Source organism: Petaurus breviceps, unplaced genomic scaffold (assembly GCF_028583685.1).
Source record: "Petaurus breviceps papuanus isolate PSGF00001 unplaced genomic scaffold, PetGlider_PUasm1.0 90808, whole genome shotgun sequence".
Classification (NCBI taxonomy): Eukaryota; Metazoa; Chordata; class Mammalia; order Diprotodontia; family Petauridae; genus Petaurus; species Petaurus breviceps.
Genome location: NW_027187349.1, coordinates 13,007,076 through 13,024,271, shown reverse-complemented (window position 1 = coordinate 13,024,271; position 17,196 = coordinate 13,007,076). Strand labels below are relative to the sequence as shown.

Here is a 17,196-nt window from a genome sequence, read left to right as displayed (position 1 = left end):
AGTTAAGTTACCTGTGTACTGTCCAACACTGTGTAAATTCAAGATTGGTTCTAAACCAATACATTTTTTTCATAAGGTTGATTTCGACTAATCATATCAAGATAACTCGACAGAAAATACTGAATTATTTAGGGCTTCCTTCTTTTGGCCTCAAATAGTAATTAACTATCACACACACTTTTATTCTACTCCTTTTTCTCTTTAATGACAACCCTGAAAAAGCACCTAACTAGTCAAACACAGCAAAACAAATCAATATAGAAAAGGAATCCAAGAACTACAAACATCATTATTACAAAGGTAAAATAAAATAAACAATTAGAATACCTACAGAAGGATTTTAAAATGGAACTTATTGCTTATCATTTGAATTAATACATTTTTCCAAGTCACATGCTTGTGATGGCAAGGCCTATGGAGCTGAGATTTGAAGAAACTATGATTGTGTCCTGGATTAGGAAAAAGAAGACTATGGTGCTTTGACTGATGATGTGACTGGAAAAAAAAAAATCACCTGCCTTCAGTTTCCTTTTACAAAATGAAAGAAATAGACTGGATGACACCTAAGAGCTGTCCTGGCTCTATGACTAACTGTGGTCCCTCTAAACATCAGTATTGCCACTAGATGGTGCTCATGAGATGTTTTTCTATGAAGTAGGCTGGCATCAGTGATATAATCTATCCCATAAACTGGATTCTTAAGTGTTATGGAATTGGAGTGAGAGGGGATAGAAACGCATGTGCATCCTATGAGCAGGGGAAAAGGTGGAACTGAGGTTAGGCTTATCTAAAAGATTTTCTCAGCAAATAAAGCTTTTTATCTTCAGCTTCATTCTGTAATTTCAAAAGTATTCTTTCTGGCAGAAGATTCTGGGAAGATGGAGGAGTAGGTCAGAAAATTTCAAGCTCTCAAGATTTTCCCCCACTAAAGAGTTAAAATAGCACCTTAGGGTGAACAAAGTGTGGGTAGAGATGAATAGGAACAGGGGCATAATTGGGGAGGGACCCCCTGGGATAATTTGAGAAAATAAGAAAAATCCCAAGGTTTGGTCCCTGTGAAGAGTAAAAACCTCCAGGCTACCATTTTAACAAGAGGCAAGTCCTGGGGTTAGTTGGTTTGAGAGGATGCCTCTGCCCCAGCCACCAGAACTTTTACCCCCAGGTAGTGAGGGGAGTTGGACCTTTGAGCCTATGAAGATTAAGGGAACCTCTGCTGATAAGGAACTGCAGACCCAGTCATGCTGCAAAGAGCAGCAGGGGTGAGAAGGAACCAGCAGATGCCCAGTGAATGCAGAAGCAGTGGGGCAGAAAGCCCCTGGCTATGGGCACTTAAAGGAGGTTAGAGGTTTGGCTTTGATTCCAGGCTAGAGGGGAGAACTGAAGATTTGGGGCAAGAGGCACCATTTCTCACACCCCAGGCTAGAGGTGATTACACAAATTAAGCTATTACCACAAAAAAAATGCCCAGGCAAAGGAGAATATAGCCACAGAAAGCTATTATGGGAATAGAGATGACAGGGGTTCATCTTCAGAAGAGGATACTAAAGTAAACAAACCCCCAAATAGTAACATAAAATGGACACCTGCCCAAAAAGAATTCATAGAAGATCTTTAAAAAGCCTTTAAAACTCAAATGACAGAGATAAAAGAAAAACTTAAAAAAAAAAAATCCAAGAAAAACAAGAAGGGTATGAAAGGAAAGTCAACCAATTAGAAAAGACTGAAATCCAGAATCTTTTTTTTTTTAAGCAATTGGGGTTAAGTAACTTGCTCAAGGTTACACAGCCAGTTATTTCTGGGTGTGGTGCTGAGTATCTGAGCCCGGATTCAATCCCCCAGGTCATCCCGACACTGGGGCCGGTGCTCTTACTCACTGTGCTACTTGGCCACCTCTGAGATCCAGAATCTTAAGGAAGAAAATGACACCTTGAAAATTAGAATTGGGCAAAGTGAAGCCAGTGAAACTATAAGAGATCAAGATATGATTAAACAAAATATGAATAATAAAAAATAGAAGAGAAAGTGAAACATCTCCTAAGAAAAACAACAGATTTGGAGAACAGATCAAGAAGAGAAAATCTAAAATTAATTGGACTAACAAAGTTATGATAAAAAAAAAAGAATCTTGATACAATAATACAAGAAATAATTAAAGAAAATTGTCCTGAAGCATCAGAATAAAGGCAGGGCGGGGGGGGGGGGGAGTAGAAAGAGAAAAAATTTCATTAATCACCATTTAAAAGATATCCTATGAGGAAAACTCACAGAAATATCAGAGCCAAATTCTGAAACCCCCAGCTCAAGGAAAAAATATTAAAAGCATCAGAATTAAAAGAATTTCAATATGATGGTGCCACAATTAGAATTACACAAGATCTAGCAACAGAGACATTAAAGGACCGCAGGTCTTAGAACATAACACATTAAAGAGTAAAAGAATGGAAACTCCAGCCAAAAATATCATACCCTGCAAAGTCAAGTATTATCCTGAATGAAAAAAAAGGACATTTAACAGAGACTAATTATAAGGGATCCATAAGAACAGACTGTTTATTTTTTTATTTGGTTGGGGTTTTTTTGCTTTTTGAAGGGCAATTGGGGTTAAGTGACTTGCCCAAAGTCACCCAGCTAGTAAGTGTGTCAAGTGTCTGAGGCTGGATTTGAACTCGGGTCCTTCTGACTCCAGGGCTGGTACTCTATTCACTGCGCCACCTAGCCACCTCGAGACTGTTTATTTTTTACATATGTAAAATGTATGTCTAAGATACTTATCAATAATTGGGTATCTCATAAGAATAATTTGGGTAAAACCTGAGTAAAATAGGAATTTAAAAAGTAAAACTATTTAGGAACAGTTTAAAAGAGTAATTATTTTATACAAATGAAAGGCAAGAGGAAGAATTGATATATATGAATTAGATGGGGGAGGAGGGCTGGTAGTGCTGGTAACCTACTTTCACCAGGAATGGGTTTAAGAGGGAACAATTGTGTGTGTGTGTGTGTGTGTGTGTATACACACACACACACATATATATATATATATGTATATGAGTATAAAAGTCTTCTAAATTCAGAAGACATAAAACAGTAGGGCCATAGGGAGTGGGGAGAGGACATGGGAGGGATCTTTAGAGGGGAGGGTGAGGGAATAGACAAAATAAGGGTATAGAAGGTAGTTAGATTCATGGGAATGAGAGGATGGGGAGGGATCCTTGGAGAAGGGTAGGCAAGTCATAGGAGGGCAAGGTAGCGAGTAGAAGTAAAGGAGGCAGAAGGGATAGGAAACAAGAGATATGCACGTAAATAAAAACAAAGATCAGGAGTAGAATAGGTTTGGGAAAGTATATGTCTATATATCTATGTATGTATATATCTAAAAAGTTACAGAGAAATCTATCTAAACTTTATCGAAGCCTTCTGGGAGTGTGGGGGAAGAGTATGTGTATATTTATAGCTATAGAGAAACATATTTAAACTTTATTGTGGTCTTCTGGGGGGGGGGCGTTTAGGAGAGAGGGGAAAAAAAAAAGTATTCTTTCTGTCACCAATATCATTCCCATCATTCACACACAAATATACATATACTATCTAGCAGACAGGACTTTTTGTGTTACAACCCAAAATTTTATCATCTACTGGCCAGCTGGGTATGAACCTCTGAATTTGGCTAAGTTGACACTTAAATGACCAAGTCCATTAGCAAACCAATGTTCAAAGAAGTTATCTAGCTTGGTAGGATCTGCCCAGACACAGGCTTTGAGTATTCACATCATAATCTGATTAAATTATTTTTATTTTAGTTCCCTGATGAAAAACCATCAAAAAATACACTATGTTCTAATATCAATTTTGTCATGCCACATTTTAGGGGGAGTTCTTATACTCAATGTCCCTATTTTTACAACTATCTTGCCATAATCCTCCTGAAATATGGGTAGTCCATTTCTCCTCTGGTGGAAAATGGAGGCAATTAACATTTTCTTCCCTCTGTAGTTGAGAATAATTTCTGTATTGAGCAGAACCTTTTCCTGATACATTCTCTTGTTGACCTATCTGCTTCCCCAAGCACTCAATGTTCTCCAAACCAACAGTTTCAATACTTAGAGAATGTTTGCACTTATTCAACTTTTGGCATTCAGCAGCTGCCCTTTCACAACTCTGCTTTGGGGGAGAGGAGAAAACCTCTTCCCTGAACACACATAGATGAGTGATTAATTTGCCCGCTAATATCAGTTACAGGGGAAACTGACTCCAGACGTGCCTGAAACCCCACATGACTATTACAACCCTGATGCAGGTTTAAATCATAATTAACCTAAAATTATCCATATAACCTAAAATGAACAAATATTGATACTGTCAGTTATCATGTAGCCCCTAAGTGGGAATCTTAATTTAAGTAACATTACCTGAATCAGGTCGGCCATCTGAGCTTCGGAACTCTTGCATTCTCTTTTCTAGTTTCTGCTGTCTCCGCCGTTTCATGACTACTTCAGGATTTGATATTGTGCGTGTAAAACTGGTTTCAGGCATATCTTTATACACCTCTGCTGCCAGGCGGGAATTCTCACTTGTCAGAAAAAGAAAATATCACCAATGACAGTTTGAATTGTTTTGTTTTCCGGAGCAAAATACTAGATTAAAGATATCCCAAGACTACACAAAGATTTTTCTTGATACTGCAATTTATTATTTGAATAGTATATCTGCTCTCTACTACACAGCACCTAAGAATATAATAGACTTGTATGTCAATAAGAGGAGATAATGATCCTTTAAAAGCTAATATAGTTTAAAGCACAGTTTTAAAATTATCTACTATGTTTTCACTTATAATTACTAGAAAAGACTAACTCCAAACAGAAAACAGACAAGCACATAGTAAAAGGATTAGTAATCTCTAAACAAGTATGAAAGACAGATTAGGTTTCTAAAAGTCAGCTTCTGACTATGACTGAACAGCAACCAATCTTATTTCCTCTTTAATTTTCCCCCAGCCATGCTGGTCTGTTTGGATGAATAAAGGTATTAGAGAATATATGAGGAATGACTGTTACAGAAGGCAGAAGTTACACTCCCTCATTTCACAGATGAAATAAAAATGATGTAGTACACAAATGAAGGGGCACATGAAGAGAATATTCTTGACAACAGAAATTTTTGCTGCTATGAAGTGTTTTCTACTATAGAATCTATGGTTAAAATAATTCTAATTTTATATCAACAACAAGTTATTTCACAAGTTAGCTACTATTGTTCCATATTTTTACTTGTCTTTTAATCACATCCGTATTTGGTCACTATCATGGATTACTTAGGGGGAAATCTTTTGCTTTGTAAAAGCAAAGTATTTAGGCTGTCTCAAAAATGAACTTACATGTCATCTCCATGCAAAGGCCTATCATCTTTATCAGATGCCTGTCGCAATGCCTCTTTCTCTCGCTTCTTTTTTTCCTTTTTTTCTTTCTTTGAAAGAGTTCTTTTAAAGTTCTGGATCACACCTTCTTTTTCTTGTTTCTCAGGACCATTACTCTGAGCCTTCTGGGAAAAAAAAAGTTGTAAAAATTCTGACTATAATAACTTCTGGAAACTGAAACTAGTTAAGTGGTTAAGTTATATTTTTGAACCATATTTCCACATGAGAAAGTAAAGAGAAAGGGAGAACATATGAAGTGATTTTCAGAATGGAAACATCTAAAATATTTTTTGGTTACATCTAAGTTAAAAATTATAATAGATCACATACACTTATACACAAAGTAATAAAGATTTTGATCACCTTATTTGATAGGTACCATTATTTCAATTTAAAAGGCAGGGAATACAAAAATTTCCTAACAAAAACAACCCAACATGGTCTTTGAACCTTCTTGATTATCTTCACAAAGAGGAATATATTACCCAAGGCATTTGTTTTTAACGGCTCTAATCTGTTGGTTTGTTTTGCTTTGCCGTGAAAAAGATCTTCTTTATACCACAGAATAATAATTTAAAAAATAATCTAATCCCATCTCTCCACAATCTGCAAAATCAATCTGTATATAACTTCTGTCCATTGGTTATCTTTAAGGAAGTAGCAGGTATAGTGGAAACACAGCTGGACTTCAGTTTGGGAGACCTAGAAGCCAGTTTTAGTAACTAAAAGTCTTAACACTGATGAAGGAGTAGACTTAAAATGAGAAAACTTGAGTACAAATACCAGCTCTACTGGCCATACAAACAAGTAGAGCTTGCTACTTGAGTTGAGAACCATGGTGCTCTTACTTCAAATGCAGCACTTAATCTACTGCTTTTTGTACGCCTTCTACAAGTAAAAGAAAAAAAAGAGTAGAGGAAAAAATGAAGGAATAAATCTTAAATGTAAAAAATTATCAAATACCATTTTGTTGAAAAAGATTTTGCTTCATGAGTTTTTACTTAACATACAGTTGGGAAATCTTAACTGGATAAGATCTGGCTCTGGACTTTACAATTATTATTATATAAAATTGAGGACTCCTACCTTAAGAGGCATGGCATCATTTTCATTCTTGAGCACAAATCTGCCCTCCCGATCATCTTTGTTCCAATTTAACTGTACAACTAGAGGTTTCTCATCTATATCCAATCTTCTTTCTTCTTCAACACATGAAAAGACGTTTTTTAAAAAGATCATGGTTATTTAATGTGAACAGATAATAATGATACCTATATTCTGATGTTAAAAAGTATAAAAACTTACTACCTTCAGTGCTTACAAAATAACTGAAATATTTAATATTTAAATTCAACTATACTCAGGGCTATATAAAATAAAGGAAAAAGACTTAGTAGTTGGGGAGATAAGATAAACTAGAAAATGAAAGCATATACATGAAAATGTAATGTAAAGAGGCTTTTTGCCTTTAATTAATTATTTTTGCCTTTAATTAATAATGATGCCTTTAATTAGGCATCATCATGGAGTAAAAAGCTTCCCAGAGAGAAGGAGCTATGAGCCAAGTCTTAAAAGAAATGATAAAAAGATATGCCGAAGTGGAAATTTCAAGACAAACAACATAAAACAGAAGCACAGGGATGGTCATGAACAATTTAAGAAGAGGCTATAGGGCCACGAGGTGGCACACTGTATAGAGTACTGGCCCTGAAGTCAGGAGGACCTGAGTTCAAATCCAGCCTCAGATACTAGTTGTGTGACCCTGGGCAAGTCACCCAATTGCCCTTTTCTTTTCCCTCAATCTTGAGATAGGCTAGGAATGGCATTGATCTAAATGGAGAGCACTGAGAGAAGAAGCTGACTAGCTTACAGTAAGCTGGAGCATTAACTTTTGTTCTGAGGCAACAGGCTTCTGGAACAAAGGAGTGAGAGAATGTGGCAGGGGAAAAGACAACCTAAAACGTTTTATGAGTAATAAATGAGGAAGACCTGAATTATCATGGTAATTGTGAATATGAATAAAAAGTGTTTATTTATGCCCATTACTTTGATACTGCTAGGATTTTGCTGATGTCCTGTGTAGGGGACTGCTTTGACCAAAAGCAACTGGTAGCCAACCTTCTGTTGATGAAGCTCTATATTCTTAGCAGAAAGGCCGATCCTTTCAACTGTGACGAAATTGAAAGCCTTTCTGACTTGATATGTAAGAACCAGTTCCCAGGATTCCCAACCTAGGGTATGTGCGTAACCTAGGTATATGTAGCCAGATTGCTTTCAAGAACTTTGTCAAAAGAATATGGGAAATATCTGATAAATAACTATGTTATCTTATTGAAATATTCCAAGATTAGTGGTTTTAGGAGGAAAAAATTGAACTTTATGCAAAGGTATAATAAGAAAAGGAGGGAGTATGATAATACATCTGAAAAAAATATGAGAGATGGTTAAAGGAAAATTCCTACAGTCCAAAACCAAAGTCTGAATATAAAACTCTTATAGTACTGAGCTGGAAGAAATTAGCAACAACCACTCAGTAATGAGCTAATTGACCTGAAATAACCAAGAATTCCTAATTTATTGTCAATTGATGAAATTTTAGGAATACTGTTCGCAGATCCCATTAGAGACAACTAGGCAGCAGTGGTGGATAGAATGTTAAGAGTTAGGAGTCAGGAAGATCTCATCTTGAATCCTGCTTCACACACTTACTAACTGTATCACCCTGGGCAAGTCAAAAACCTCATAGCCTAAATTTCCACACCTATAAAATGTGGATGAGGATGATGATGACAGTTCTACCCCAAAATTGTTGTAAGGGATAAATAACTATAATAAATGTAAAATGCCTTAAAGCACCTTATGTTAGTTACTACTGCTGACGATGATGCTACTACTAAGTAGGCTCACAAGACTTTAATTATGTTTTGAACAACTTATCTCTTTAATCAGGATTTTCAGTCCTGTTCTCATGACATGCAGGCTAATGGAATACAAATTCAATATGAGTCAGTACAGTATAGGAAAGCAGCCAAAAGAAGCTAATTAAGGCTTGGATCCCATCTAGATGATTATGGTCTGCTCAGGAAAGCACATTTTTAGGAAGCTGACAAAAACCACAGGAAGGAGGTAAAAGTAGTCAGCAAAGGTCCTCAAGATTAGGTCACATACAATCAGCTGAAGGGATTGCAGCTATTTAGCCAGGGAGAACACTCAGCTAGAACATGAGAATTATCTTTCAAGTATCTGAAAGGCTATCTAGTGGAAGTAGGATTAGATTTGGACTCAAGAGGAGAAAAACTGTAGCAATGGATGGAAGTTATGAAGAGTCAGACTTAGACCTGATGATAGAATGAAAAGACCTCTGTCAAAAAGGTGGAAAAGCTGCTGTTTTAGGAGTTAGTGGATTACCCACTGGCAAGAGGGGCTCAAGCAAAGACTAGATGACCACTTCTTGGACACTGTTAAAGAGGATACTTTTTAACATATAGGTTTGACTAGATAACTGCTTGTGTTCCTCCTACTGAATTTCAGGCATTGCTCATTGTCTTTGTAGTATGGTTAGTGTGTACATATATCACCTTGCTTGTAGCAATTAAAATCTGAATGAATGAATACACACTTATTAAGTGTTTCCTACGTGTAAAGCAAGAGACCATTAGACTTGACTTGGGAATACCTAAATTCAAATCCAGACAAGCTTGTGTGACTATCAGTAAATCAGACTTATTTTTTTTCAAATATAAAAATGAGAATAGCACTCACTTCCCAGGGTTCTTGTGAGGATAACATGGGATGATATATGTAAAGTATTGTGTGAACTTCAATGTACTATAAAAAATGTTAGCTACTCAACAGCTACTGCAACAGAAAAGCAGGTCAGTCGCTGATATCAAGAAGCTCACATCCAAATGCGGGACAGCATACATATGGAAGGTTTTGACTGCAAGTTCAAATGGAAAGGCTCAAGCAGAAAAGCAAATATATAAAACTATTTCTGATATTGAACTATTTGACATGCTAAAAATTTTGCTGGAAAGAACTATCTTTTCTTGGTTTTAGGTAAATTTGATTACTAGTTCATGAGCATCTAAAGTGGTATACCAGACAATTTAAAACTAAGCAATTTCTTCCTTTCATACTTTTATTTATTTATATAAATGAGTCATATTAATACCAGTATCATCTAACCAGAACATTACTGACATTTAAACCTATTAATTACTTCTAGGTATTTCAAATGGGTAAGAAATGGCAATTTATTTCTAAATACATGTTAGAGTATTATTGCCTCCTCCCCAATAATGCTACTTCAAAGAGATACCTATAATGTTAAATAAAGCCTCACTTTGGAAGGTAAAAACATACTGCTTGAGACTGCTGAAATTTTACTTTAAAGCTTATCCCTTACATCACTATCATGTTCAACTGTGTTGCAAATTATGAATTATTAAAAACTAAGAGTTATTATTTACTTGTACCTGTGAACTTCCAAAAACGTGTAACATATCATTAGTATAGATTATCAGCAAGCCAAAGATGGGTTTCACTATAAGGATAGGTTATACTACTCATTGTTCAGAGCTGTATTTTTAATGATGTAAGGAACTCAGTTAAGAAACTCTCTTCTCTTTCAATGCAAATAAGCACCTCCTCTAAGCCTTATGATCTTTCAGAGAATTGAGTACACTTAAAGGTTAAATGACTTGTTGAAAGTCACATGCTAATATGTATCAGAGGCAAAATTTGAACCCAAGTGTTCCTAACCACAATGGGACATTCTAGACACTAAAGCAGGGTCTCTATGTTACTTGTTTGGAAAAATGACTTACTAGAAAGAAACAAAATTCCAGTTCTAATAGAAATACATGCCATAATGCTACAAGTATTAAAAATGTATAAGACTCCCAACCATCTATTTTTGCTATCTTGTTATCACTATTGTCCAACACTAGAACTGCTATCCTCAATCTCAAACCTCTCCAATCTCCAGCTTTTGAAGTTCTACCCAACCTTCAAGATTTACCTAGCACCCATGGCTTTTCAGTGCTTCTTTCTCCTTCCTCCCATGTTCCCCTATTCTGGGTAGAAACATCACTCTCCTTAGAATGTTAAGAATATGTTTCTATCCTATGTATTTGCCATAGCCCAGGCATGAGGAACTTGCAGGCCTCTAGTTCACAGGTTCCCTACCCCAACCATAGCCTATTCTGTATGAGAATTTATATGTTTACATGTCTTAGTTGTCCTACAATATCTTCAGCACCTAAAGTCAGAAATCATTCATTTTTCTTTATGATCTCTTAGCTCTCACTTCCAAACAGTGATTAATAAATGTTTAAATGCATGCAAAGTAAAAGGAAATCAGCACATTACCTACACCATTATTTACCCTGGATACATGGGCTGTTTTCCAAGGTGCTGATATAATTTAACAAAAGGAAAGACAACCAATTCCAAGATATGTATTTTACACACACAACCCAATCAAGATACACTAACCTCCACTGACATGCACTTCATAGAGTGAATATTTAGGAGATGACAGCATTCTCATATCAGGTCGAAATTTTTCTGCAAGAGTTTCTATGACATCTTGAGTTGTAGCAGTACTGGAGACCCGGATGCATTTTGTTGCAAAGTTTCCAGCAGCTTTATCTTGGAAGTAAAATCTCATTACTCCATGGAATTCTAGGTCCTAAAAATAAAAATATTTCAGTTACTGAGGGGCATTGGGGGAAATTAAACCTTGAAAACCATTATTTGAATGTTGGTAAAGGAAAGGGTCTTCTATAGGATAATGTATGTTTCACTAAAATCAGAAATATCTTAGCACTAAAAAAATGTTTATATGAACATTTAAAGAGTTAAGGAAATCTGGAAAAAGGTTGCTTCATTCCAAACAAAACTCTGGTTAATTAATGAAAAGCATGGAGATACAAGGCTCAAATTTTCTATTTTCTTGTTGCATTAGCAATTTTTATTTTGTGATAAGGAGAGGATAACGGGGAGAGAGAGCAGTTATCTATTATTCCATACACAATTCTTATCAATAAAGAAAAAGGGCAGGTTACTAAGGATGAATACAAAAGGTCTTGCAGAACATAATGCATGTTAAATCTCAAAAAAAAAAAAAAAAGGCAAAAGCTGTCAAATCACACAGAATCAGAGTTCAAAGGTACCTCACTTCATGGGTCATCTAGTTCAACTTGTCCCTGAAGAGCTTCAAACAGAGAACACGCTCCCCTTTTCAAGGTAAATCATCGCATTTTTAGACAGCTCTTAGGAAATTTTCCCCAAGATCAAGCAAAAATCTGTCTTTGGAACTTCTAACCGCTAATCTTAGTAATGACATTTGGGACCAAACAAAACCAATCTAATCTTGTTGGATTTGACAGGAGGACAAAATTTTTAAATCTACATCAACCATCTACTAGTAATGTTTTAAACATAGTACTTTTTAGAAATATCTGCTAAATTTAGATTACTGCAAATCTAATTGGCTGAGGGATGAGATTATTCTCTTTCATAAACACTTAAAAGAATTCTATTGGAGACACACTGTCCTCCATAATCTAGTTCCTCCCTATCTACTCACAATACAAGATCATATTATGTGAAAGGAAATATGCTAAACATTAGGAATAAAAATATGAATGAGACAAAATTTAATGGCTTTTTTTCTATTTTTAGGGGACAGAGACCCTTGCTTTTTACTCACATGACTTTACTTTGATTTCAATGTGAAATTTAACACAACTATGAGTTTGCCTAAATTCTTGTTTATCTAGAATCACTAATTAATATGGTGCTTATAAACTGCAAAAGTTCAATAAATATTTCTTGAATTAAATGTACAGATATTCTAGTTAGTGGTACACTGTGTTATGTCACTTATATGGATCACCCATTTACAAAAAAAGTGACTTTTAATAAATTCAATGGGCATAAAAGCTATAAATACAATTTAATCTTTTCTTTATGATTCAGAAAATAATTCAGAATACCCTAGTGATTCTGGGTTATCAATTATAAACCTCAGTTGCTAAAATCTTTTTTAGGGGCAGCTAGGTGGCACAGTAAATAAAGCACCAGCTCTAGAGTCAGGAGGTCCTGAGTTCAAATCTGGTTTCAGACACTTAACACTTACTAGCCTTGTGACCTTGGGCAAATCACTTAACCCCAATTGCCCTGCCTTCCCCCCTCCAAAAAAAGTAGATAGATAGATAGACAGACAGACAGATAGAATGACTGATCTATAGACAGATATGTTTTAAAAAAAAAAGGTTAAAGCTGGATCTGGATACTTTTTTAGAATAAGAGTCTTTCTGGGTTAAAATGCTTTTTTATTTAGATGATAAGGAAATGGCTAGCAGAGAGCTATAAAAAATTCCAAATCACAAGAAAAGCATAACGCTTCCCGCCTCTCATCTTTTCCTGCTTTATTCTCTCTTGCACACTATTCATTTTCCTGAAATGTTCATTTGCTTAAATCATTCCCCCTCCAGCTCAGATCACCTCTAAAGTACCTACAAAGTCTACAGGATGAAGTCCAAATTCCTTGTCTAGGAAATGTCTTGAAAAAAGCTCACCCCTTTACGTCCAACCTTATGCTTCACTATTCTCCTACATTAATCATTTGTCACATCCAACCAAAACGGTGTGCTGAACAAACTATGCTTTCCTAATGTGTCCTTTTACTTCCCTTCATCTAGAATGCCAATGCAAATTCTTTGGATCTTTCAAGGCCCAGGTCAAGCTCCATCCCTCTGATGATCCTGGGCCACTCAAGCCCACAATGATCTTTATAGTAATAATGTGACAATCATAAAGTTTCTCATAATGCAGCTTATACTGTAGCCTTGTGTCATTATTAACTTCCCCTCCCCCTATGCTCAGTTTCAAACTCTTTAAAGAGCAGGGATTGATGTTTATGCTTCTCTGCTTTTCCCTAAAAGGGACATTTTGGATGGGGTGAGGCTGGGGTATCCTCTTGACCAGACTGGCAAACTGAGCTATTACTCAGGGAGAGACTCATCCAAGGTCACACAGTTATTATGTGCTGGAGGCAGAACTTAAATCCAGGTTTTCCTAATGTAAAGGTAGGAACCTTTATCCACTTCATATTGTTTTTCTAAATGAAAAGACTTAAATAACAATACATACATTACATAGCAATTTCAAGTTTACAAACTATATGAACATATATGCAAATATGTGTATGTGTAAATTATATATATAATTAAGGTCTCATGAGAGCCATATGAGGTTAAGTACTTATGTATAAGAGGCAGCCATACTAATAGATATGGTACTAGAGTTAGGAAAACATAGGTTCAAATCTTCCCTCAGATACTAGCAAGTCACTTAAAGCCTCAGTTTCCTCATCTGTAACATTAAAACGCTGAATTCAGTGACCTTCCAGCTCTAAATCTATAAACATTTTTACAGATACAAAATCAAAACTTAAGAAATTAGTCCGTGGACAAATAGCCAAACAGATGTCAATGACAGATTCAAACTGAGGATTTCCGAGTCCACCACTCTACTCTAAAATGCTACAACTGCACTTAAGAGTGATTTATATATTTATAATATTTATTTATATATTGATTAGTACAGATTGATTAGTGCACAAAGAAGATCCTAGAATTTAAGTATGCCAACTCACCTTCTCTACCCACAGAGGGCGCCAAAACAACACTCACAAGTCTAGGTGAAGCACATGCAGTTTTGAAATGCTGATCCTAAGAATTTACTTATTGAGGGATTAGCTGAGGATGGAGTGCAATATAACTGTTTCAGCAAACTCCATAAAAACAGAATTTCTAAAACTAGGAGGGGTCTTATAAATTCTAATTTCACAAATGAGAAAACAGGAATAATAAGAAATGACTTAAGATAACATATTTACATGGTACTGAATAAATAAAGCATTTATTTAGCACTTATATGTAAAACAATATGGATACAAATAGTCAATAAAAATGTATTAAAAGCCTATTATGTGCTAGGCACTGTTCTAAAGACTGGCAGGATACAAAAAAAGACAAAAAGGCAGACTAAGGACTTGTAGTTTAATTGGGGAGACAACATGAAAAAACTGAAGAAACAAGCTATGTATACAGGATGAACTGGAGCTAACCAATAGAAGACACGAGAATTAAGGGAAAATCTTTCTGTAGAAGGTAAGATTTTAGATGGGACTAGAAACAAGGGAAGCCAAGAGGCAGAGATGATCCAGAGAGCACATTGCTGCCATGGGGGACTGTCAATTAAAATACAAGGAACCAGGAGACTGAATTGTCTCACTGGAGGAATGAATGAATGGCAAGGCCAATGTCACAGAATGAATGAGTATGTGGGGAAATATAAGAAAACTGGAAAGGTGGGGGGAGGGGCATAAGAAGAGAAGAAATCATAAAAGGCTTTGAATGCCAGAAGATTGTATATTTCACCCTAAAGATGATAGGAAACCACTGGAGTTTACTGAATAAGAGGCTGACATGGTCAGATCTGAACTTTAGGAAAATCACATTAGCAGCTGCTGGAGGCTAAGGGGTGGGGAATGGAGCAGATAAAGAATTGAAGCAGAAATAAAAAAACATAACAATCCATGTTCTCAAAGAGCTCACATTCTAAAGAGAGAGACAACATGTAGGGAATTTATGTTAATTTTTGCTGTATAACTGTATTACATTACATTTATATACTATAGTTTTTTTCAGCCATTCCTCAGTTGATGTATACCAACTTGATTTTTCATTTCTCTGCTAACCTAAAGTGTGTTGTATGAGTGTTTTGATATGTACTGGACCTCTGTTTTTTATCTTTGAATTCCTTAAAATATATGCTCACTATTTGGGACTGTTGGGTCAAAGCCATACATAGAAATTCAAGTCTCCAGGTTTACAATTCATTTTTCCTTCTGTTATACATAAAAATGACTGGTGGCCAAAAATATCTTACAGAGAGATATATTCTACAGAGAATCACATGAGTTCTAGCTAAGCCTGCCCACCCCAACTCAATAGCGTGTAAGCTTTTTTAGGACAAGATTTCTTTTTTTTGTATTCCCAATGCCTGGCACATAGTAGTTGCTTAATAAAACGCTGGGTGAATGAAGATCTCCTCCTCAAATACAGCTATTAACGCTTATTTAACTATACTTATACTATATATTATACTTACACTATTAAAGTTTACTTAATTATACTTACACTAGAAAATGTAATTAAAATGTTTTTGAGGGGAAAAAAATCACTGGTCACCCTCACCTGAATGTGAATCTACATAAGATAACAGATAAGACAGACAACACTGAAAAAATGAAGTTTTCACTGGGGCCCAGGCAAAGAGGAGGACCAGCAGCACTAGGTGAGTTTGGTAACTTTCTATAGCCAAAAGACTTTAGTAAATTCCTGTTGGAAAGGAAGAGGAGACAGGAAGTAAGAGGATACAAAACAGAGTTAACAAATAGGAAAAAAATTTCCCTTCATATAAATCCAACAACTATTTATAAAGCATTCTTAAAAGTACCTTCCGAACAACTCTGAAGTAGTTACTGAAGTACATACCACTTTTCAGAAGAAATGTGTTACTCTGAGAGGTTACATGACTTAGTAATAAGCACAAGGATACTAGGATCTAGAATAAGACTTGAAACCCTACAGTAGTAACTACAGCCTCCAAGTCCAAAGCTCTATCCACCATGCAGTTAATTTAAAGTCCAATGTCTATGACTGATACAGCCAGTATACCACTTAAAAACATCTATGATTTCTCTCACATGCTGTGAACTGACAATCCCTAATATAGGAATCTACAATATTAAGATTAAAAACTTTGGAGCTAGAAGGAAATGCTGGTTTTTGCATGAGAGGGTAGGTGATTGGTTTGAGATCACATGGATCAGTGGGGATCATCAATGTAAGGAACAATCAAGAAGTCCAAAATTGTTTTTCATTGTCATCTATGTTAGATTATGAACTTTTATATTTATTTCCCTGGTAACCTCCCTTACTTCCATCATCCCATCTAAGCTGTTCCTAGATCCACACCCCTACTGAGTACATTTTCCCTGATAGTTCCCCATGGCAGGAATGTGCCTCCCCAAGAGTTAAAAACATACACAGCGAGTAAGAGCACCGGCTCCAGTGTCGGGATGACCTGGGAATCAAATCCGGGCTCAGATACCGTGTTTCCCCGATAATAAGACCTATCCCAAAAATAAGCCCTCCTCCCCTTACTGTGTAAGATTCCTCTAAAATAAGCCCTCCCCCGAAAATAAGCCCTATTGAGATTGCTACTGTCGCTACATTACGGTACCCTCTGTATGCACCGCCCCCCCCATGAAACGCACGCCGCACTCCAAGCTGCATCCAATCAGAGCTGCAGCAGTGAGCACGTCATCCTGTTCTTCCCCAGTGATTTGCTTATTGAATAAAGGTACATTTTTTTTGTTCACATTTACCTGTTTATTAAAATTGCTGTCAATGTTCATTAAAATAAGCCCTCCCCTGAAAATAAGCCCTCTGGTGTTTTTCTGTCCAAAAAAAAATAATAAGACAGTGTCTTATTATCGGGGAAACATGGTATGCTTCCTATAAGAAGAAAAACTTAAGACATGTTTTATATTCCACAACACTTAGTAAAATGTAGTTTAAAACCCCCCCAACATAAAAGTTGTAAATAAACCTTTCTACCTTTAGACTAATCCACTCTGAACGATGAAATCATTGCAAAAGTGTGTGTGGGGGGGGGTTTTAAACTACATTTTACTA

General features: G+C 36.0%; 1 protein-coding gene across 21 annotated transcripts in view; it reads right to left on the bottom strand.

Moving 5' to 3' along the window:
• Positions 1-17,196, bottom strand: part of AFDN (afadin, adherens junction formation factor) — a 183,421-nt gene that overhangs the window by 108,258 nt on the left and 57,967 nt on the right. For 11 of the 21 annotated variants that reach the window (XM_069070429.1, XM_069070434.1, XM_069070435.1 and 8 more), the window contains exons 2-5: positions 10,916-11,111; positions 6,503-6,618; positions 5,378-5,541; positions 4,410-4,570 (exon numbers count right to left, since the gene is read on the bottom strand). In XM_069070429.1, coding sequence (XP_068926530.1) covers positions 4,410-4,570; positions 5,378-5,541; positions 6,503-6,618; positions 10,916-11,111 — 637 coding nt within the window. The remainder of the gene's footprint in view (positions 1-4,409; positions 4,571-5,377; positions 5,542-6,502; positions 6,619-10,915; positions 11,112-17,196) is intronic. The other 10 variants (XM_069070430.1, XM_069070439.1, XM_069070441.1 and 7 more) reach the window with 3 other exon arrangements.